This window comes from Epithele typhae, assembly GCF_022376455.1.
Source record: "Epithele typhae strain CBS 203.58 chromosome Unknown BXZ73scaffold_31, whole genome shotgun sequence".
NCBI lineage: Eukaryota > Fungi > Basidiomycota > Agaricomycetes > Polyporales > Epitheliaceae > Epithele > Epithele typhae.
Window position 1 is genome coordinate 241,952 of NW_025954222.1, and position 21,027 is coordinate 262,978.

The 21,027-nt window shown below is 61.1% G+C and overlaps 6 protein-coding genes across 6 annotated transcripts; 4 read left to right on the forward strand and 2 right to left on the reverse strand.

Moving 5' to 3' along the window:
• Positions 1-389: 389 nt before the first annotated feature.
• BXZ73DRAFT_102350 (uncharacterized protein) lies at positions 390-964 on the forward strand (the record flags this gene model as incomplete). Its single annotated transcript, XM_048015201.1, has 4 exons — positions 390-556; positions 624-700; positions 760-849; positions 912-964. The coding sequence occupies 4 exons, from the start codon at positions 390-392 to the stop codon at positions 962-964; spliced, it is 387 nt and encodes a 128-aa protein (XP_047876922.1).
• A 3,719-nt stretch (positions 965-4,683) lies between these two features.
• BXZ73DRAFT_102351 (MFS general substrate transporter) lies at positions 4,684-7,086 on the forward strand (the record flags this gene model as incomplete). Its single annotated transcript, XM_048015202.1, has 13 exons — positions 4,684-4,847; positions 4,924-4,961; positions 5,017-5,026; positions 5,089-5,142; positions 5,200-5,331; positions 5,471-5,652; positions 5,712-5,802; positions 5,867-5,917; positions 5,978-6,100; positions 6,155-6,214; positions 6,282-6,388; positions 6,451-6,681; positions 6,755-7,086. The coding sequence occupies 13 exons, from the start codon at positions 4,684-4,686 to the stop codon at positions 7,084-7,086; spliced, it is 1,575 nt and encodes a 524-aa protein (XP_047876923.1).
• Positions 7,087-8,160: 1,074 nt separating this feature from the next.
• On the forward strand, positions 8,161-9,777 carry BXZ73DRAFT_102352 (uncharacterized protein; the record flags this gene model as incomplete). The annotated part of the gene is made up of 4 exons (XM_048015203.1): positions 8,161-8,772; positions 8,844-8,973; positions 9,048-9,704; positions 9,761-9,777. 4 exons carry the CDS (start codon positions 8,161-8,163, stop codon positions 9,775-9,777), a joined length of 1,416 nt encoding a protein of 471 aa, XP_047876924.1.
• Positions 9,778-11,131: 1,354 nt separating this feature from the next.
• On the reverse strand, positions 11,132-14,557 carry BXZ73DRAFT_48314 (uncharacterized protein; the record flags this gene model as incomplete). Its single annotated transcript, XM_048020028.1, has 8 exons — positions 11,132-11,276; positions 11,327-11,697; positions 11,749-11,871; positions 11,920-11,978; positions 12,033-12,539; positions 12,587-13,506; positions 13,555-14,020; positions 14,071-14,557. The coding sequence occupies 8 exons, from the start codon at positions 14,555-14,557 to the stop codon at positions 11,132-11,134; spliced, it is 3,078 nt and encodes a 1,025-aa protein (XP_047876925.1).
• Positions 14,558-14,931: 374 nt separating this feature from the next.
• BXZ73DRAFT_48480 (RCC1/BLIP-II) lies at positions 14,932-16,889 on the forward strand (the record flags this gene model as incomplete). The annotated part of the gene is made up of 3 exons (XM_048020065.1): positions 14,932-15,498; positions 15,553-15,795; positions 15,987-16,889. 3 exons carry the CDS (start codon positions 14,932-14,934, stop codon positions 16,887-16,889), a joined length of 1,713 nt encoding a protein of 570 aa, XP_047876926.1.
• Positions 16,890-17,236: 347 nt separating this feature from the next.
• BXZ73DRAFT_102355 (acetyl-CoA synthetase-like protein) lies at positions 17,237-20,510 on the reverse strand (the record flags this gene model as incomplete). The annotated part of the gene is made up of 18 exons (XM_048015204.1): positions 17,237-17,296; positions 17,419-17,639; positions 17,731-17,758; positions 17,827-18,009; positions 18,072-18,194; positions 18,267-18,282; positions 18,366-18,505; positions 18,740-18,808; positions 18,865-18,880; positions 18,945-19,061; positions 19,121-19,139; positions 19,204-19,297; positions 19,351-19,502; positions 19,563-19,576; positions 19,633-19,703; positions 19,758-19,873; positions 20,086-20,190; positions 20,489-20,510. The coding sequence occupies 18 exons, from the start codon at positions 20,508-20,510 to the stop codon at positions 17,237-17,239; spliced, it is 1,566 nt and encodes a 521-aa protein (XP_047876927.1).
• Between the last annotated feature and the right edge of the window lie 517 nt (positions 20,511-21,027).

A 21,027-nucleotide genomic window follows, 5' to 3' on the forward strand; every position in this document is an offset into this window, starting at 1 on the left:
GGATCGGACATTCCAGCCGAGGTTTGCTCACGGAGCTTGCGGCTAGGATTAGGTAGTGCGGGACGAGATGACCGGCGTGCGCACTGCGGATCCTACGTCAAAAGTCTGACCAAATTGTTCTAAACGTGCTGCGAGCTATGCACAAGGACGAGTGACATCGCATGGCATCAGTATTCTGTGACATGGTCAGGGAAAGCCGCACCTCGGTATCAATGCCTGACGGTGAACGGACTTGAGCGGGTCTCTGCAGTATCCGGACTTCGCTAGCGACGAAAGGTATATAAGTTGTTGCGCCTTGCGCCTTGGAACCTCAGTCAGCTCCTTCAGCCTCCTTCAGCCCGCGTTTACTCCTCTACACGACTCACACACTTTCCACCCAATCCACCATCATGTTCTCTTTCACGAAGCTCGTCCTCTCCGTCTTCGTTACGATGCTCGCCGCCCAGGGCTCGTCCGCCACCCCGGCGGCCGAGAAACGCGACATCTGGAGCCCTCCCGTGCTCGACCCCCACAGCGGCACGGCGTGGATCAGCGGCGAGCGCCACAACGTGACCTGGTGCGTTCCTCCCCCGCACTTCGAGGCAGAGTCGCAGCTGACCGGGCGAACTCCGGGACACCGACAGGGACGCTTCGAACCCGCCCGCGAGCGTCAGCAACGGCGCGACCATCCTGCTCCGTCTCACCGGTACCCCGATGCCCGGTGAGCGTCGCGTCGGAGTGGGAGCGTTCTCAGCGCGCTGACGCGACTGGTCGCTGCAGTGATCTTGGCCGAGAACTTCGACCTCCACGCGGGCCACGTCGAGATCACGGTGCCTTGGGTGCAGACTCGCGACGACTACGAGGTTGTCTGTGAGTATAGAAGTGTGACGTTGCTGGCGGTTGGACTGCTTACTGACGCTTGCGCTTCGCAGTGCTCGGCGACTCCGGCAACGTCAGCCCTGCGTTCACCATCCTCGAGAGCTGAGTGGCAGTATTCCGGAATCGTCGGGATTATGTCGGCTCTTGCGCTTGAACAGGGATAGTTACACTGGACTTTGGACTTCACGGACTATATCTCAAGGAAGCGCGTTATTTCACGACACGAAGAGATGTTCTGCGGTTAGAATCAGTTGAAACACCGGTGAAGCGAATGAATGGATTCTTATTAAAAAGCTTGTGGAACATACGTGAACAGGGCGATCTTGCAGACCCTCATCCCGCCTTCCGCGGACTGAGATCGTAACAAACGTCTAAGTCTGCCAATTTTTCGTGACCACTGCTGAAAGGCGACCCACGATTCGCCACGCACCTCACATATGTAAAGACAGCATATAAAAGAAAGTGGCATGGCGTCCATTGAAGGTCGCAACACTACCTTCTGAATGAAATCTATGCGTTTCAATAGCATGCGTGAAGCTGTGGAATCGAATGAGCGGCCGGAGCACGGGAAGGGTGCCGAACACATACACCTGGAGCGAAAATGCCGCACCGGGGCGGCGGCTGAGAGTGGCCGAGAACTGTGTCATTTCGATTTCGGGGGACAAGGAAGTTGGACCCGCCCCAGACCTTGGCCAGTTGGGGGTGACGAGCGGGACGCAGGGGCAGGGCTTACGTTTATGTGGCGGTCATGATGTGGGAGACCGATGGATGACCTAGGTTGTGGGACCGGGTAGAGCTAGTAGTCATGAGGGGAACTTGTCTGTCTAAGGAGCGGCGCCCGACTCTAACTAGTATGCCAACCGAGCAAACCGTTGAGCAGGAGCAAGAACCGCCACGGCTGAGAGCATCTGCTATGTCCTAAAAATGGGGGGTATAAGTACTGGTTAATAAATACCGGTAAGAAGGGTGCCACGAAGTCTCACCTAATTTCCGACGAGTGTGGCCCCCAATTGACACGCAATTTTTTGACCAGTGATTTCCGAGGGCCACAAGACTATGTGTTGTTTCTAAGGAAGGCGAACTACCAGGGCTCGAGACAGACATACGGAGAAGAGCGCAGGAGGTACTGAGTTTTAACATGAAAGTTGACTTCACAAGCGTAGGCGCTTGTTGAGGGGCGGGAGCAAAGCGTGGGAACGGGTTGAAAAAGGCAGAGGCAGCTAGGTTCCTGGTGACTCCCCTACTGCACTGGAAACCCCCAGGTCGCATTTCGAACAAATCGATGGCGCCACGCCGACTGCCTCCACGTCCGCCCTCGACCTCTGTCTCCATACCCATCCTCACTACTGGCTACTGGACCAAAAATCCGGTGCACCTTTCGAAGACTGCAGAGCTCAAGTGCGTCGTCCTGGCGTGTTCACAACTCCTGGTTTTCGCCTTCGCTTACGTCAACCCGCTCGCGGAACCAATCGCCCGTACGATTGGTGGGACTTCTTCGCGAGCACGAACGGAGGCACGCACAGGACCGGTGATCTTCGCCGCGCCCGTCCGTGACCGACATAGATGGCCCCTAGGCTCGCGCTGGTGCACTGCGTTGAGCCCTTATATGCGCCCCTGTCTTTCCGGTGTAACCTCCTGCTGAGCACCTTCACGGACGTAAAAACCGACATCCCGTGGCCAGCGAAAGCTCCGCCGCGACCGCGCCTCCGCGAGGCTGCCCGCGTTCCCAACTTGCTTCACAATGCACATTAATCGCAGTCCTCGGTCGGGACTCGGTCCCTCCTCCTCCCCGCGCTGTTCGACCACAACCTCGCGTCGTTCCCATTCATGACGCCCGTCACACACAGGGAGGCGCGGGAGGCTGCGAGCCTCGTGCCTCGGGGGTTGCTCGATCTGCGGCGGTGGGCATTGCCACCGATCGTGCGATCGACGGCGCAGTGCTCAAGCTCTATAGCAAGCCTCAAGTGCACTGCACAAAGGCGCGCGGTTGTAGGACTGTACGTATACACGCCGGACTATTCGAAGACCGTTCGGAGCGCGTCGACCGAGCGCGACCGTCCGGCTCGGCTCTTGCGTGTGGGGAGGTACGTGGCCCGCTCCGCGTACGGACGCGGGGCGCAGTCAGCCTGGTGGTGTCAACCCGCCACGACGGAGTTTGCAAGACGGAGAGCGCGTTCGCGATTCGGAGCCGGGGGTGCATACACTCGAAGCTTTGAAGCTTGAGCTTGAAGGTTGCACACAGCATCGCGCGTCGAAGTACCGAAGCAAACCTAGTGCTCGTTAGATGCTGTCCCCGAGCCGACGCCTTCCGGCGCCAACGAGGAGCTCCTGCATGTGCGCAGAGGCCAACGCCGCCGTCCGTCCTCCTCCTCCTCCGGCGTCCACACACCGTCATCGATTCATCGACATCTGCGCACGCCCGTGACGCGACGCGATGTCGGCCGATCGCGGACAGCCGTCCCAGGCACGCACGGCTGCCTTCACCACAGTCGAGGCTCGACGCTGGACAGAAGCCTCGCCACGCACGCGCGACCCCGCCCCGCGATTGGCCACCACGCCGCGCGCAGCCTCCGAGGGCGGTCGGGGCGCGACCGCGTCCGCACCCTGAAACCGACCCCGCGCGGCCGAAAGTGGTGCGGGGGCGCCGGGCGGGGGGCGCGGACGCGGGTTCGAGTGCTCGAGAACGCGGCTGCGCGGGATGGCGGAAGGCTCGCGAGCTCGCGCCGCTGTGGGCGCGTGAGGAGGATGACGGCGGCGAACGAGCTGATCGACCACCGGCGGCCCGCGAAGCTGCGAATTGTGGGCGGGTGCGAGTAGGTGGTGTACACGTGTGCGGAGAGTGGGGAGGGAGGTCAAGGGGCTGCGGCGGCTGTAAGGGAGACGCATGTCTGTGTGCATACATACGTACGCCCTTGTACTTTGGTATAGAGCATCGGGCTGCCCAGTTTGAAGAACTTATCGCGTCGTGCCTGAAGGTCTGAAGGCCTGAGAGAGCATTCGTCTTGCGGGGCTGGCCGCTGATGCCGGCAGGGCAATCCTCGTCAAGTTTTCGGCATGTTGGAAACCTGTTCAGTCGGGCAACGGGGCTAGAAGTTCCTGGAGACTGGGCGCCGCGCAGCTGGGGGAACGGCTGATCGGAAAGCCACAACAAATTCGGAGGGCGTCCATCCAGCCTCCCCGACAACAGACTGACAGCCTGCGCGTGGCTGGGAAGATGCTTCCGTGAAGGTGTCCCGCACCCCGCCGGCTGTTGAGCAAGGGAGGCTGGCAGAGGTTGACGTTGAGCAGTACGCTCAGCACAGAGCTTTGGCGAGTGATGCCCCGCGGAGCATGACAATTACGCCTGGACGCAGAATTTGCATATACCGCCCCCGCCCGCGCTGGAGATCAATTCGTGCAGGACCGAGGCCACGGACAGGAGACAGCCTTGTCCCAACTAGCTCCAGCCACCGTCATTTCGGCGAGAGCGCGGGCGGTGCGATGAGCAGACAAGACCCGGCGGGGCGGTCCCCGGAGGAGAGTCGCGCGAAGGAGCGGACACAGCATCGATATCCGCGTCCCTCTTCCCTCTCCACCACGAACGCCCGCGCGCGGAAATGCGTTCAATCAGCCTGTCCGCCCTCGCGCGTATGACCCTGCACCAGACGCTCCTCCGCCCACCCGTCTCTCCGCCGATATAACATCGCGCCCCCCTCTCCCGCGCGCCCCGTCCGCGCTTCCCTCCCGCCCCCGCCCCCGCTCCCGCCTCGCGCGCTCCCGTCCCCGGTCTGCCTGCCTGAGCTGACCACCCTCCTCCCGAGCCCCTTCCCACCCGCTCTCCTCCCGATGAGCGCAGAGATGGAGTCCAACTCTTCCCTCGAGAAGCGCAGCACCCACGACGAGAAGGCACCCCACTCCCACCATGTCCTCGCCGCCGACCTCGACACCGCGGCCGCCCTCACCGCTGGCAAGGACTTTGTCCTCGACCCCGCCGAGGCTGCGCGCGTCAGGTGCGTCTCCTTCCTCTTCTGCGCCCGTCGAAGGAGGACGACAGAGGTTGACGGGCCCGGCATCATGCGCTCGCAGGCGGAAGATCGACTTGCACCTCATGCCGCTCATGTGCAGTGAGTACCTCCTCGCCTGTCGCGGTGTTCTCCTTGGCTGACGCGGCGGACGCAGTCCTCTACATGTTCGTATTCTCCCTCATAGTCGTCTGTGCAATCCCGACCCACTCCCCGTGTGCGTTCGCAGGATGCAGTTCGCCGACAAAACCACCCTCGGCCAGTCTGCCGTCCTTGGCCTTCTGTGCGTACCACTCCTCCCTCCTGGAGCGCGAAATTACTGACCGCGGTGGGTCGACAGGAACGGCCCGAAACACTACATCGACCAGAACCAATTCAACTGGCTCAGCACCGTCTTCTACCTCTTCTTCCTCGCCTTCGAGTGGCCGCAAAACCTGGCGCTGCAGTACCTCCCCGTTGGTAAATGGATGAGGTACGCCCTTTTTCAATTTGCTCTGTGCCTCCCTTCGCGGTTTGTCATGCGCGCTCGGATTTCACCTCTCCACCCCGAATTGCAATCCCCACGGCAGCCTGTACGAGGGCCCCGCACGCTAACGCGCCGTCCCTCACAGCTTCAACATCTTCGTCTGGGCCGTCGCGCTCCTCTGCCACGCCGCGGCAAGGAACTTTGGCGAGTTCTTCGCGTGCCGCGCCTTCCTCGGCATATGCGAGGGCGCCATCACGCCCGGGTTCATGATCGTGACCTCGATGTTCTACACGCGCCAGGAGCAGACGCAGCGGGTGGGCTACTGGTGTAAGCGGCGCCGTCCCCCTCGTCCTCCACGCGCCGACGCAGCTGACGGCCCACCGCAGTCCTCATGAACGGCGCGGCGATCATCCTGCTCGGGCTCGTCGCGTACGGCACGCTCCACATCCACAACGACGTCCTCCAGGCCTGGCAGTGGTGCGTGTGCCCCGCGCGCGTCCCCGTGCTCGCGAGCGTGAACGCTGACGGATACGCGGCGCAGGCTCATGATCATCACCGGGATCATCACCCTCGTCACCGCGGTCGTATTCTGGTCCGTCCCCGCCGCTGGCTTCCCTGCGCACGCATGCTGACAGGCGCTGGGCGCGGGCAGGTTCATGTTCCCGGACTCGCCCGCGACGGCGTGGTTCCTCACGCCCGAGGAGCGCGTCATTGCCGTCGAGCGCATCAAGGTCAACCAGGCCGGGGTCGAGAACAAGCACTTCAAGCGGGACCAGTGAGTGCCCCCCATCGACGCGCGCGAGGCTGAGTGCTGACGGCGGCCGTCCAGGTTCATCGAAACACTGCGGGACCCGAAGACGTGGATCTGGTTTTTCTTCGCCGCGATCTCGTGAGCTGCGCCGTCTCTCGCCTGATGCATGCGCCTGCCGCTGACCCACGCGCGTGCTCGGGTGCAGGAACGTCACGAACTCGCTCTCGAACCAGCGCCAGATCATCGTCGCAGGCTTTGGCTTCACGCCGCTCCAGACGACACTCATCGGCTGTGTCGACGGCGTGGTCGAGAGTGCGTCCCGTCCCTCTCCCTCTCTCCCTCTCCCGTTCCCCATGCTCACAGCGACCGTGCAGTCATCGTCATCTTCTGCACCGTCACCTCCGCGGCGTACTGGAAGAACGGGCGCGCGTGGTCGGGCATCATCGCCTACGCCGTCGCCATCCTCGGCTCGATCCTCGTCAACACCCTCCCGTCCTCGACCCGCGTCGGCCTCCTGTTCTCCTACTGGATCTCGATCACCTCCATCGCCCCCTTCGTCGTCATGCTCGCCTGGGTCGGCTCAACCACCGCCGGCCACACAAAACGTCCGTCCCTCTTTCCCTCTCCCCCTCTCTCTCGCCTAACCCATTTCTCTGCTCACCCCGCACCCGCACCCAGGCCTCACCACGAACGCGATCGTCATGATCGGCTACGCGGTCGGCAACTCCGCCGGGCCGCAGTACTGGAAGAAGGCCTACCAGCCCCGGAACCACATCCCGTGGGCGATCCTCTCCGCGTGCTGGGCCGCCTCCGCGCTCCTCCTGCTCGCCCAGCGCGTGCACCTCGCGCGCGAGAACGCGCGGCGCGAGCGCGAGGGCCCCGCTGCGGAGAGCGATGAGGTGTACATCACCACGACGGACGCGGACGGGCACGCGGTGGAGCGGAAGGTCGACCGCGCGTTCCTCGACCTGACCGACGGCCAGAACCGCGAGTTCCGGTACGTGCTCTAGGTGGGGACCGTGTTGGGAGGAGGGGGAGAGGGAGGGGTGGGGGCTGGTTTTGGTTCGCGCATCGGATGATACCTGATACCTCGGCTCGGCTCGGCTTCAACGCTGCTCTCCTCGCTTTTGCTTTTATTTTGCTGCTCTGCCCAAGTTCTAGACCCGACCCGGAACTACGCTCGACGACCCGCACGCACGCACGACCCGCCCCCCGCGTTCCGCTTTTGCCGAGCCCCGCTCGTCTCGCTGTACGATAGGCCTCGTTTTCTGCCGCACCTAATTCTCATTCTCTAGAGGCTCTGGCGAGCGTCATTGGCTGACAGGGAGGCTTGTTCGAGCGCGGCTGCGCGGTTCCTCCTGTGTGATCGCGTGAGAGGGCAATGCGTCGGTGCATCCGAGCCCAGCTGGTGCTGCACTAGAGTACGTAACAGTTAACCAGTGGTATGTTCGGGATGGGCTTCCAAAGTCGGTGGTGTGTCTCGATGAGTTCCCCGAGGCCACAGCGCGGTTCGCCCAGTATACCCTCAAACCAGTTGGTACTTGAACGCATATGTAGGTGTCTTCCGAAAAGTGGTCCGCTGAATTCGTTACACAACGAACCAACGAAAGGGAGGGCAATAGGCGCTTAACTTGTGGTGGCTGACCTACCCTGAAGCGGCTGGCCACTCAGGCAGGAGGCGACAGCGATCGTCCACAACGTACGAGCCCCCCACGCCCGAGAACCCATGCGCTTTGGCGGGCCACTAACTCATCGAAACCCGAGGTAAGCATCCCGGCATTGAGCCTACGCTCCTCGCTCGTCGTTCAAACCTCCTATTGTGCGCCGATTGTGGACTCCAGAGACGCCCGCGCCGCGAGGCGGAGGACGGCGCAAGCCTCGAGGGACAATAGCGTTTTAAACACGCCCGTGGCGCCGGGCCCGCCTCCGCGGAGAACGCAAGCCTCCATAGCCCGCGGTCCACGCACCAACCCGGTCGTATAAAGCACCCAGTGGCGGCTTGCCCGAGGCTGACCACTGTCACCACCGTCGACGTCCCCCACCTCTGTCCCCCACCTCCCACTGTGGATCTCGCGATTGCTAGGATGATCGACGACGCGTGCACGGACTGGACCAGGAAGCCCGCAACGACGGAGATCCCCACGGTCGCGGCGGACGCGCTCGACGAGCGCACAAAGCGGGAGCTTGCCACCCCTTCGGTCGCGCGCCCGCCAAAGCGCAAAGCGGTCCACTTCGCCTTGGACTTTGGCTGTGACGACCCGACGGACGACGGCGGCGGTGCGCCTTCGGAGCGGCAAGGAAAGGGGGCGGGAACGGGAACGGGCATCGAGGCGAAGGTGCGCCGCACCTCCGCGTCCCTCTCCCTCTCCCGCTCCCGCTCGCCCGCCCCGCCACCGCCGCCTTTCCCAACGGGGTCCACCCCACCACCGCCGGACACCGCGCTCTTTGGGCCTCTCGCGCCCGACCCGGGACGCCCGATCGCACAGCGCGAGCCGTCCGCAAACGACCCCCCGGCCGACCACCCGGCGCACGCGAACGCGCGCAGCTCGAAGCCGAAGCCGCACTGCCGGCACCGGGCCTCTCTGAAGAGGCGGCGCACGGACGAAGAACGCGCCCCGAGGCGCGCGTGCAGGAAAGAGGAGCACGAGCACGAGGTCGGTATGGGGCTCAGGCCGGCGGTGTGGGATCTCGAGGAGGTGCGCGCGCGCGTTCTCTTCCGTTCCGTGGGTGGCGAGCGGCGAGCGGCGCGGCTGACCCGGCCCCGCAGTTCTCGGACGAATCTTCTGAAGGCAGCATGTGGAGCGAGGACGCGGCCGCCCCTCTGGAGGTGGGCACCGACTTGAAGGGGAAGCGGCGCGCGGCGGCGAGGCCGGACGGCTTGCGCAGGGTGATCCAAGGTGCGCCCCCGCCAGGCTGCGAGTGTGCACGTGTGCGTGCTCGGGCGAGTCGAGGCTGACGGCGGAACTCGCAGCGGACGCGGAGTCGCCCGTGAACTCCGGGCTGACGCTCGGCACGGACGACGACGACGACCCGACGCACACGCTCCGTTCGCTCCGGCTCGAGAGCACGGTGGAGCTGGAGGTGCGGCGCGTCTACGGCTACGAAGACCGTGCGCGGACCGCGCCCAACGTCGGCGCGGAGGCCGTCGGCGTCGAGGCGGAGGACGGCTGCCCGTGCGGCATCTGCAAGCGCAAGGCGGCGGCGAAGGCCGCCGCCGCCGCCGCGTCGCAGGAGGACGCGTCCGTCGCGCTCGTGAGCCGGCCGCTGCTGTTCTCCCCCACCGTGCGCGGTCCGGTGGACGTGCTCGCTGGCGCGACCGTTGCCCCCGCCTGGGTCGCGCAGACGCTTGGGAGGCTCGACGAGGATATGGAGATGCTGGACATCGCGGACGACCGCCGCGGTGGCGGCGGCGCGGTAGGGAAGGGAAAGGGAAAGGGAAAGGCGCGGGGAGGCTCGTGGATCGGCTTCGACTTCGACCTGGACGTCGCGATGGACGCGGAGGACGACGCGGTGCCCCGCGCGCTCAGGTTGCGCCGGGCGGGGTCCTGGGCTGCGCTGGGGAATGTGCGCGATGTGGGAGCGGCTGACACGGCGGTGACGGTGCCGTTCCAGCCGACCTCCTTGGTGAGTCCGTTGCGATCTTCTGCGCACTCCGATGTCGCTGACAGAGACCCGCTTTGTCAGTGATGCGTGCACGATGAAGCCCGCATGCTTCCAAGTGTCTATATGTCCGACCGGCTCAAGGACTTGACTCGTAGAACACACTTAGTTTGTATATGCACATACGACATTATTAGCCTACACTTCACGTAATCATGCAGCTTCCCTGGACACCACCGGCGCATTTTTGCGCACTAGACGTTATGCACGTCAGGAGAGATGGGAAGAGGGTCAGTGAGTCGGGCACACGAAAGCTCCGGGCACACAGTAGTACGATACAGGACATCGCGGATCCTCTGTGCGCTCGCTCGGAGTGAACGTCCGACAGCCGCGAGGCCACCAGAGCGTCAGCCACGAGCGCATGCCAGGCACGAGTCGGCGCGCTGGCTCTCAGCGTCCGAGATATCTGATCTCGACCAACCCCCTCTCTGGCCCCTACGATTCGCCATTCGCGTGCACGGGATCGAACCAGTCGAAAGGGCGCTCCGATTTGCCCGTCATGTTCGCAAACATCTGGAACGCACCGAGCTCCAGAGCCTTGTTCTCCTTTTGGGCGTGGCTCGCGCCATTCCCAATGGGATGATTAGGACGTCGATTCGGCTCACGAATCGCGGCCCGGTACGGTATACTTAAACCTTGTCCCCCCAGGACGGGTCAACGGCATATTGCTTGATGGCGAGTGTGAGATCTTGAGATGCCGGCGACAGCGGTGGGAATAACTTATTTGAATCTGAGAGGGTCACTTTGGCGTGCTTAGTCGGGCGCGGGGTGGTCGTGGCCCCCCCCCCCCCCCCCCCCCCCCGGGCCCCCCAAGTCAATGGATGCACCGCTCGTCGAGCAAGTTGTTTCATCCTACAAAGCGACACCATCGCCCAATACTCGCGATCGACTCTTCACGTCGCCGAAGCCTCGAATCTGGCTACTTTGATGAGGGGCGCGCACGAGCTCGCGAACACGCGGAACGGTTACAGTTGAGCGACATGGTGCATTGCGGGGGTTGACTAGGATACAATGATGCTTGGTTTAAGACATATGCAACTAGTGATAGAGATAGGTAGGTGGCTTGGGGCAGACGAGAGATGTGAGGGGGGAATGACGACCTTCCAGCACGGGAACATAATGCTATACAACCAGAAGCAAACTCCGTACAAAACGACAGCAGCGGCCCCCAACAGCATGGTAATGAGGCGCGGCGGGCGGGGTCAAGTGTGAAATGCGAATCTACCTATAAACGGCTGCGCGTGGAGGGTTATACCAGAGTCCAAGTGCATATGCCCGCGTGGGCAGGGTAGTAGTAGTGCGTGTGGGTAGCTTACTCTTTAACTTGCTTGTAAAGTCTGAGGGAACGAAAAGGCGCTGAGAGGTCGAGGCCCAGATACGGGGCGTTTTGCGAGACTAACGATACTGGCGGACGATGCTCGAGAGTTCTTCGACCACTCCAGACATGGTGGGCCGATCCGCGGGATCTTGTGCCCACATGTTCTCGATGAGGTCGACGATCTCGGGGCACCATTGCTTGCGGAGTCCGGCGATGGAGGGTCTAAGACCAGAGAGTTAGATGAGCCAACGACGACGACTGTTGGAACATACCTTTGGCGCTTAGCACCAACAGCATCGTAAATGGCATGCTCGTTCATGCCCTCCCAAGGGAACTTCTTGTTCGGGATGTGCCACTGGAGCACCTCCCAGAACACCATGGCGAGAGAAAATACGTCAACCTTATGGTTGTACTTGGGGTGAGGGTGCCACAGTTCCGGCGCTTGCCAGTTGACGGTGCCGACCAAGCTGCGGACCATAGAGCGGGTGGACTGCTTGACCTTGGCCAGACCGAAGTCGGTGATCTTGGCAATCCCTTTCGATGTAACGAGGATGTTTGAAGACTTGCAGTCGCGGTGAATGACAGAGGGTTTGCGCGTATGCAGATATTCGAGGCCATGGGCGATGTCGAGCATGATGGAAAGCTACAGTGAGGGTTAACAACATGTAGAACGTGGACCGGGAATAGGACATACCACGCGGTACAGGGACGGCGGGTTGACGTTTCGGATGTAATCGAAGAGATCGCCGTTGGAACAGAGCTCGCTAACGATCATCACCGGCGTATCGCGAGTGTTCTCCGGGATACTGACGCCCAGCTGCAAAACAATTAGGACGCGGAAATATATGAGTGATCAGTCACGTACGAAGCGAACAATGTTAGGATGGTCGAAGTCCCCAAGCAGCTTCAGCTCCTTGACGTCCACTAAACACATCCATAAATAAGGTGAAAGACGCCACGGCCAATTGAAAGACGTACTCTGGCTGAGCGTGCCACGGAACTCGGCGATCGCAACACGGCGTCCTTTAAACTTGCCGATGAAAACGTCCTTGAAACCACCGCTACCGATCTTCTCCAGCTTAGTGAGCTTCTCGGGCGGGATCTCGCGGTCATCCAAGCCGAGGCTCTCCAAGTCGAGCTCGAGCTCGCCTTCAGCATCGCGACGACTAGAGATGGGAGGGGTCCGGGGTTCATCCATATGCACATGCGATCGTAGCAGCACTGGTGGTGTGGTGCCATCGGAGTTTGAACGAGTCTTCCGGCGACGAGGGGGTTGACGCGCGGTGGACGGAGGTCGAGCGGTACCGGTTGATGAAGGGGCAGATGAGGCCGTCTCGCTGCAGTGCTTGTCGCGCCACTGTACGAGGGCTTCGGCGAGTTGAGGTTTCGTGCCACTGGCATCGATATCGCGCGCATCACATAAGCGCACAAGGTCATCCCTTCGAAGGCGTACGAGCGTCTTCGCAGTAGCGAGGGTGAGATCGACTGTGGATGGTCAGAGAAGAACATCTATGAGCCGAAAGGAGGCTGACCTTCATCATCCATAACCTCTTCGGCTTCGACCTCTTCAGCTTCCTCTACAGTCGAGGTGGTAGACTCGCTATCAACCGTCTCACTGTCATCCTCATCCTCGTCTTCATCGACCTCCTCGTCCTCGTCCTCTTCCCCAACAGTCTCCTCATCGTCTTCCACTTCACCTTCGCCAACGACCTTGCCATTGCGCAGCTTGCGCGGCTTGACAGCCTCCTCCTCGCACTCGTCACTGCCTTCATCATCGCCTTCTTCACCAGCGACAACCGTGCCTTCCTCTTCGCTTCCTTCGTCGTCGCCATCGCTGGGAGGGGTATGCGTCTGGAGGTGGCGGGCTCGAAGGCGGTTCCGTACTGGGGTACGACGCCCATATGAAGGCGCCTTTGCTTTCGGAGTGGCCTGTGCTGATGTGTCTTGCACCTCGTCCATCTCGCCTTCGCCTTCATCTGAGACAAGTTCGTCCTCTTCATGTTCCTCGTCTTCCTCGTCTGTCCCCTCGGTAAAGACGTCCGCCTTGCCTTTGGTCTTGCGTGCGGGAACGACGCGTCGACTCGACTCCGCCACATCCTCCGACCTTCGTCTCTGTTGAGCGAGTTTGACCGTTGAGCTCTTGCTGCGGAGACGACGAGGGCTGGGCTTCGCTTGGTTGAGCGAGTTCTCGACTTCGGTGAGGTCGGTAAGGTCACTCTCGTCAGGGTCGATGTATGTTGAAGGTAGACGGTTGACCTCCACGGAGGTGCTGAACTCGACATGCTTAGCTTTAGCCTTGCCCTTGTTGGCGCCCGATGAGCTGGGATTAGGGTTGACCTCGCCCGAGGCCTTGCGAGTGCGAAGACGAGTGATGGGAGGGGAGGGAAGCATGGAGGCAACATTGGAAAAACTCGGGGAGGATCTGCTTGAGCTAACGTTGCTGTTGGCGCGACTGGTGTATATTGAGCAAGAGTGGCGAGCGGGGAGCAGTATTACGTACCTCCTAGTGGAAACACCATTGGACTGGTCGGTGAATGTATCAGATGCTCCCCGTTTGCGCCTTCCGTTAGTGGGCGATGAGTCGCCAGCACCGCGGTGAAGGTGGCCCAGAGAGAGACTTCGATCCGGCATGTGCTTGCGCACTGGACGGCCAAGTTCGTTCACCGTAGCCCTCCTGTGCAGGTTTCCGTTCCGGAACCGACGTGCGATGTCGGTTTCTTCACCGCCAGCGACATTGCCACCATCTGAGGAGTAATCGCTGGAGCCACTGTCGTGAGTGCCAGGGGAAGATGGGGGGAGGTCAGCCACATCGTCACGGGCGGCTAGGATGGCCTCGACGATGTCGCTCTTGGTCAGAACGTCGGGGTCGTCGGCGAGACCGGCTGCGCCATAGAGGCGGACGAGCTCATCTTTGCGTAGACGGAGAAGACGCTGGGAAGGGGCTTCTTCGATGAGGTAGTTATCGGCTGCAATATATGTGGGCAAGGAAAGTGATAACAGGGAAATGAAAGCGTACATGAATCCAGCCCATCTTCCGATCCAGACTCCTCCGACGTGTCCCAGCTCTGCTCATCGTCCACTTCCATCTCGTTCGGCAGTTCTTCATCATCAGACTCGACCGTCGCCTTCAGCCGCTTGGCGCCGCTGCGGGCGCCTCTTGAGCCGGCCGTGTTCTCGCCCCCGCTGACCGCTCGCTTGCGCTTCATACCAATTGACACGTCGCATCCATTCGAAACATCGCGCATGCTTTGCTTGTGACCCGAGAATGTGCGTGAGGGGAGGCGACGGAGGTTGAAGTGGACAGGTACGAGTACAGCGCGAGTGGAGGAGGATGAAGATCTGCCAGACGCGAAGGAGGAAGGTTCGGTGTCAATATACGAAGTGGGGAAGGGGAATACGCGTCGTTGACTTGTTGGTGCGCGTCGGACCTGAAGTTTGCGTCGGGAGTGAATAGAGGCGTCCGGGAAGGAAACAGTGCGGTGCCTAGCACGCCTTTGGGCCATGCCAATGCCAGTGGGGCGGATCTTGCCTCTTAGTTACGTGCCAGGAGGACTACAGAGCGCGGAGGGAGGGTTGAGGAGGGGGTCCTAGGCGTTGTCGTTGTGGTCGTCGTCGTCGTCGTCGGCGTCGGGCTGTTTGGCCCAGTTTGGCTGGGGATGTTCGGAGACCAAACAAAGCCAAGCAGGAGCCACTAGTCACATGCTTTTCACGTGCTGTGGCGAGACGCGACTTCGTCACGCGTTTTTGTTGAACTTTTCCGAGTATAGGCGCCTATTGCGCGCCTCGGTTGTGGCTGTGGAAAGCCCGTTCGGCCGTGGCGGACATATGGGTTAGACCACAGTCTCTTCTCCCTTCCTCCCCTACCACCACCACCCCCATGCCTCCTAAGCGTTCTCGCGCCGCCAGCAACGCTCAGCCCCCGCCTTCGCGCTCTCGCGCAGCTGCGCGGGCCGACGGCCAGGTCGACGACCAACCACCTGCCGCGAAGCGCGTTCTGCGCGCTGCCCCCTCCAACGTCGACGTCTCCAAACCCGATCCCGCGGCGGACGCCAAAGCACCCAAAGCCCCCGCAAAAAGCAAATCCTTCACTTCGGAGAAGCCCAAACCGGATAACCCTAAAACAGAGAAGCCCAAGCTCAAGGCAGAGAGATCCAGGACATCGGACAAGGGCAAGGCCCCTGCCCGCCCGCGCAAGGTCGCACAGGCCCTCAATGCGCTCCCCGCCGCCCCTCAGCATTACCGCCCTCCTCTCCAGCTCTTCAGCTGGGGGTCTGGAGAGATGGCCCAGCTTGCGATGGATTACAACATGGAAATCACCAAGCCGCGCAAAAATGCGTTTGTGGCAGAGGGCATAGCGGACGGAATATTCGGCGGCGATGAGGCAGGTCTTGAGGCCATCGCTGCCGGTGGTCTACACACGCTGTTCGTGGACGAGAAGGGCACGGTGCGCTTTGACTTCACTCATCTCGATGACGTGTGGATACTGATATGGCCATAGGTCTGGTCCTGCGGAACCAACGATCTCGGTGCCCTTGGCCGTGTTACCGTAAACATGCCCGACCCGAAGAACGATCAAATGGCCATCGAAGTTGACGAGAAGACCCAAGAGCCTGTCTGGAAACCTGTGCCTGTCCACACTCTTGTGGAGGAGGGTTTCCGTGCCGTTCAAATCGTGGCGGGTGACAACTTCTCGGTTGCGATTAACGACAAGGGCGAGCTTCGTGCATGGGGTTCTTTCCGGGTACGTCTCGTTCATTCTTACTCTAGCCGTTGCGAGTTGGGCCGTCGCGTTGGGCCAGACTTCGTCGAAGGCATAAGCATTTCACAAGTCATTGCTCGACGATGTTTACGGCGTGGACGATCCCTGCGGTTTTCGCGTGGCTCGAATCCCAGCCATGATCACCTATATGATATCGCTGACACTTGCGTCAGGGCAACGAAGGAATTGTTGGCTTCTCAAGCTCCTCCCAAAGGCAGTACACCCCGGTCCCCGTTCTCGAGCTCAAGGACGAGAAGTGGGTGTCCGCCGCGAGCGGCAACAACCACCTCATCCTCCTCACCGATATGGGCAACATCTACACCATGGGCACCGGCGAGGAGGGCCAGCTCGGTCGGCGCGTTATCGAGCGCCGCAAGATCGCAGGCACCACGCCTGAGAAGATCCACCTCGGCACCCGCAGCCGCAAAGCCGTCCTCGTCGGCGCCGGCAACAACCACTCCTTCGCCGTCGACGAGGAAGGCGACGTCTGGGGCTGGGGCGTGAACTCGTACGGCCAGACAGGCACCGGCCTCGCGGACAAGAACATCAACAAGGAGGTCCACGCTCCGACGCGCGTCCACGGCCTCGGCAAGGTCGATCTCGGGGGCGCGACCGTCGTCCAGATCGCCGGCGGCGACTTCCACACCCTCTTCCGCAGCTCCGACGGCCGCGTATATGCGTGCGGGATGTCCGCCGAGGGCCGTCTCGGCCTCGCCGCGAACGACCCGGCGCTCCAGGACCGCCAGTGGGACGACTGCGTGCCCGAGCCCGTGCGCGTCACGTTTTCGGACGCGAACGACCCGGTCGTGCATGTCGCGTGCGGCACGAACAACAACCTTGCCGTCACCCGCAGTGGCGCGCTGCTCACGTGGGGCCGGCAGGTCGTCGGTGAGCTCGGGCTGGGGTGGGACGAGGGCGACCCGAACGAGCAGCTCACGCCAGAGGTCGTCGTCCGCAAGGAGGGTGGCTCGTGGACCGCGGTCGATGCGAGCTGTGGTGGCCAGCACTGTCTTGCGCTCCTCCGGAACAAGGCGACGCCTGCCATCCCGGTCGTCGCGGACAGGCCTGGTAGGTAGGCCTCTGCGTCCTCCACGCGACACCTCCCGTTGTATATATCTGATGCGATCACCTATCCCCCCGCCGTCCGTCTCCCCGTCACCTCCCCATACATCCGTCTCTTGAACGGCCCGTGCTTAGAACGGCGCTGTTTCTGCATACCTCTCGCCTCGCGACTCATCAGACTCATGCTCTTGCACCTCCGCATATAAAAACAATCGCATCCATAAGGCCTTATACAATATGATCGTACGCTTAGCATCTACAAGCATCTTCGCTCCCCCGTCTCTAGTTTCTGGTCCCCTGTCTCCGTACCCTTGTCCATCCGTTGTACCCTCAAACAGGGCGGTGCTGTCTTCGAATGTATCTACAGCTTGGCGACAAGCTTGCGCAGCTCCACCTTCTGGATCTTGCCCGTCGACGTTTTCTGCGAAGTACAACTTGTCAGCCCCAGTCCAGCCAAGACCAAGACGAACGCGGAAGATCCAGAAGAACATGAAGGCTGCCGCCGCAAGACACGACACGACACGACACAGACGGCGGACTCACAGGCAGCTGCTCGACGACGGACACCCACTCCGGGCACGCGAAGCCGGGGAGCGTCTTGCGCGCGTGCGCCTTCAGGTCCCGCTCGAACTCGGCCTCGCGGCCGCGCCACTTGTCCGCGCGCCCCGGGTGGAGGAGGACGAAGGCCATGGGGCGCTCGCCCCACTTCGGGTGCGCGCGCGCCACGACGGAGACCTCAAGCACGTCGGGGTGCGTCGACAGCTCTGTGCGGGGGAAGCGTGGGTTAGCAAGGGTCAACGAGTCGGGTCCGCGCACACAAGACACTACGCAGGGGTGGGCGGGAGAGCGGCGCACCTTGCTCAATCGCGAGACTCGACGCGTTCTGCAAGTCGAAGACGAACGGGGTCAGCCTTAGGGAGCCACGTCGGCGCCGGCGCAGACGCGACGCACCTCGCCCCCGGAGATGATGATGTCCTTGCTGCGGTCCATGACGGCGATGTACCCGTCCGGGTGCCAGACGGCGAGGTCGCCCGAGTGGAAGTACCCGCCGCGGAACGCGCGGCGGGTCGCGGCGGGGTCGCGGAAGTACTCGCGCATGACGATGTTCCCGCGGAAGACGACCTCGCCCATCGTCTGGCCGTCACGGGGACGTCGATGAGAGCGATGTCGGTCGCGCCTTCGTCCGTCGGGAACACGACGCGCGCGTCTTCGGCGGTCGCGAAGCTCAGGCCCTGGCGCGCGACGAGCTTCGCGCGCTCCTGGAGCGAGAGCGAGGCCCAGGAGGGCTGCGGGTAGCATTTCGTCAAGGGTCCGTAGGTCTGGGGCGGAGAAAAACGGGGGTCAGCGTTGTTCGTGCGTTACAAGGCCTGAAGCTTGAAAGCCTGAAACACGTTTGTCCTCACCTCGCTGTGTTGATGTTGATGATGAGAAGGGTGAACATGAACACGTCAGCACGGACAGAAGAAGACCACAGCCGTTATGAAACGTACGTAAGGCCATAAACGTGGACAGGCTGGATGTTAATCTTCTCAAGCTCACCGAGGAGGTGCGCGGTGGGTGCCGAGCCAGCGATGACTGCGTATACCGGTTTGTTCAGCCGTCTTGCTTGTGGGGCGTTGAACAGCCCGATCTATGCCCCATCAATCAGTCCTCGTTCTTCGTCATAATCGTGGTGCCCGAGAAGTCGAGCTCGGAACACACAGACCTGGACCGTCGGAGCGCCGCAGTAGTGCGTCGCTCCGGAGTTAACAAATGGTTCCAAATGTGCGGGTAGGACACCGAACGCAGGCAGATCTACGAGGAAGCACAGTGAAGTGTTACACCATCTGAAACAGTGGAGTTGTCCACGGGGCGGTAAACTGACCTGTGCAGCAGCTGCAAACGTGATCGCCCAAGGGAACGTCCATCCGCTGGCATGGAACATGGAAGTACCCTGTCAGAACACCGAAGTCAGCGACATGGGGAAATCTTTCCGCGCTTCGGACTCACCACAGGTATGTTGAGTCTTGTCTCATGCTACGAAATGACAATCAGTATGACAGCCTTTACCAAATCGGCATCCAGCTCACTTCGTCTCGTAAGCATTGGCGATCGCGGCCAGGTATGAACCTAAACCAATGTCAACGCCGTCCCAAAGGTCATGATAGGAAGAACTCGCCTCGGAGAGTTGTAAGCACGCCCTTGGGCTGCGCCGCCATCAGCAGGTGAGCATTTAGCTTGGGGAAAGTGACATATCGCGGCTCACCCGACCAGTCGTTCCAGAGCTGCGAAAGCACATGACATGCATCAGACATCCAACGTCCCTGGTCCGAGCAAAGGCATACTCACGTGTAACAGAGCGCACAAGGCGCGTCTTCGTTACGTTCCCATTCAAGGCCCCCCACCCTCGCTCGGCACTGAACTTGCGACCAGCGGTCAGGAACTGCTCGTACGGACAATCTTCCCTCCCTGTGTCGTTTATGACGATCCTGGGACCTTCGCGCCCTTGACAAGGCCGACATATTCGTGGTCTACGAAGATGAGCTTGGAGCCGCTGTGTTCGAGGATATATGCGACTTCGCCATGCGTGAGGCGCATGTTGATCGGGCATACAACAGCCTTCGCCGCGATTACACCATGGTATGCCTCTACACGCAACGAATAGCAGGACGTTAGGTCGGTCTACCAGGTTCGAGAAAATGACCTACCAGCAACAGCTGGACTTGCCACAGAGCATTCGTAAAGCATAAAGGAGGGGAAGGTGAATGAGAGACTCACGTGTTCGGGGCGATGTATGCTATGCGATCTCCTGGCTGAATCCCCGCTTCAATGAGACCATAAGCGAGATTCTGTATACGTGTGCCCTTCAGAGTGCTGTCAGTCGCACCATCTCGCCTGCGTACCCACATGAACACACCAGACAGAATAGTTGTATACTCGGGATGCTCGACGTCTGGATGCACGATAGCCAGCTTGTTGGGGTAGATTTGCGCGGCGCGCAGAGGAAAGCGAGGGGATTCTAGACGATAGTGTTCGTCACGACGCGCGACTGGGAGAGAGAAGGCACGTACGAGCGCATGCAGGTGCACTTGGGTTCCCCTTGGGGTGTTCATTCGCAACCCTGCGCCTTGTGGGGGAATGCTTGCGCTGTTGGGCGGAAAGACTCGAACAGCGCGTCTGTCACGTACAAGCTAAAGATCAACTGGATGCAACAACACATAAAGGGCTCACCGAAGGCCATCTCAATGTCCACGAATGCGTTCCAAATGTGAGAGGGCAGGTGGGAGGGATGGAGAGAGAACGGCGTCGGGATCCGGACGGGGCACTTGAAGCGGACTGAAAACGCGGGGAAGCGGGGTAGGCGATCGGCTGGCGGCCAATTGGTGAACCGGCGGTCTAGAGACCCTAGCCTCTGGTTAAGAGTGTAATAGGGTTACCAGAGTGGTAGCCAATACTTCCGTCCCGTTCCCGTGCTCGAGTTGGCGGCCATGTTTTGAAGAGGCCGGTTGGGTCGGTGAACGAGCGGAAGTGCAGGAAAGGCCTGCGCTGGGATGACTGGGCCTGAGGTTCTCAGGGCATACCTCTCAGGTGAGAAGGAGGAATTTTGATTGAACCTGAATGAGTTTATGCTCACCTTGCAGATGCCTGAAAGTCATAAGTGATGTACGCCAGACTCCCGTGTCGTTAGCGGGCGGGCGGCATAGGCTGGCGTGCTACAGTATTAGTTCCAGTGGTCGCCCTGAACCGGGAAAAGACGCTTGGGCGATCGATGTGAACTTGACCAGGAGCTGGGGTACGTCCATCGCGTTTGTTGAGGCCTCATCTTGAGTAACTGTGGCTGACATCGCCGCCAAGGTCGAAGCGGGTGGCTCAGGCCAAATGAAGGGATGGGGATGAAAGAGTCGGTAAAGAGGACTAACGAGCGATCTAAAAAGGCAGAATTGCGTCCTCCTTCGCCTTTCCCATTCGGCAGGAGCGTGTCAAGCTCATGGAGTCGTGGCTCAGGTCGCCGGGCTATCCCCTTGCTTTCCTGCCACCTCCGTTCTTTACACCGGCGCAGCAGCAGTGATGTCCATATCTGAAGCTTCGCATCTACGTCGCATGCGACACTCCTGGAGAAGATGGACATCTAGTTCAAGTTCAAGTTGCATCATACGCGCTGGACGGCACCAC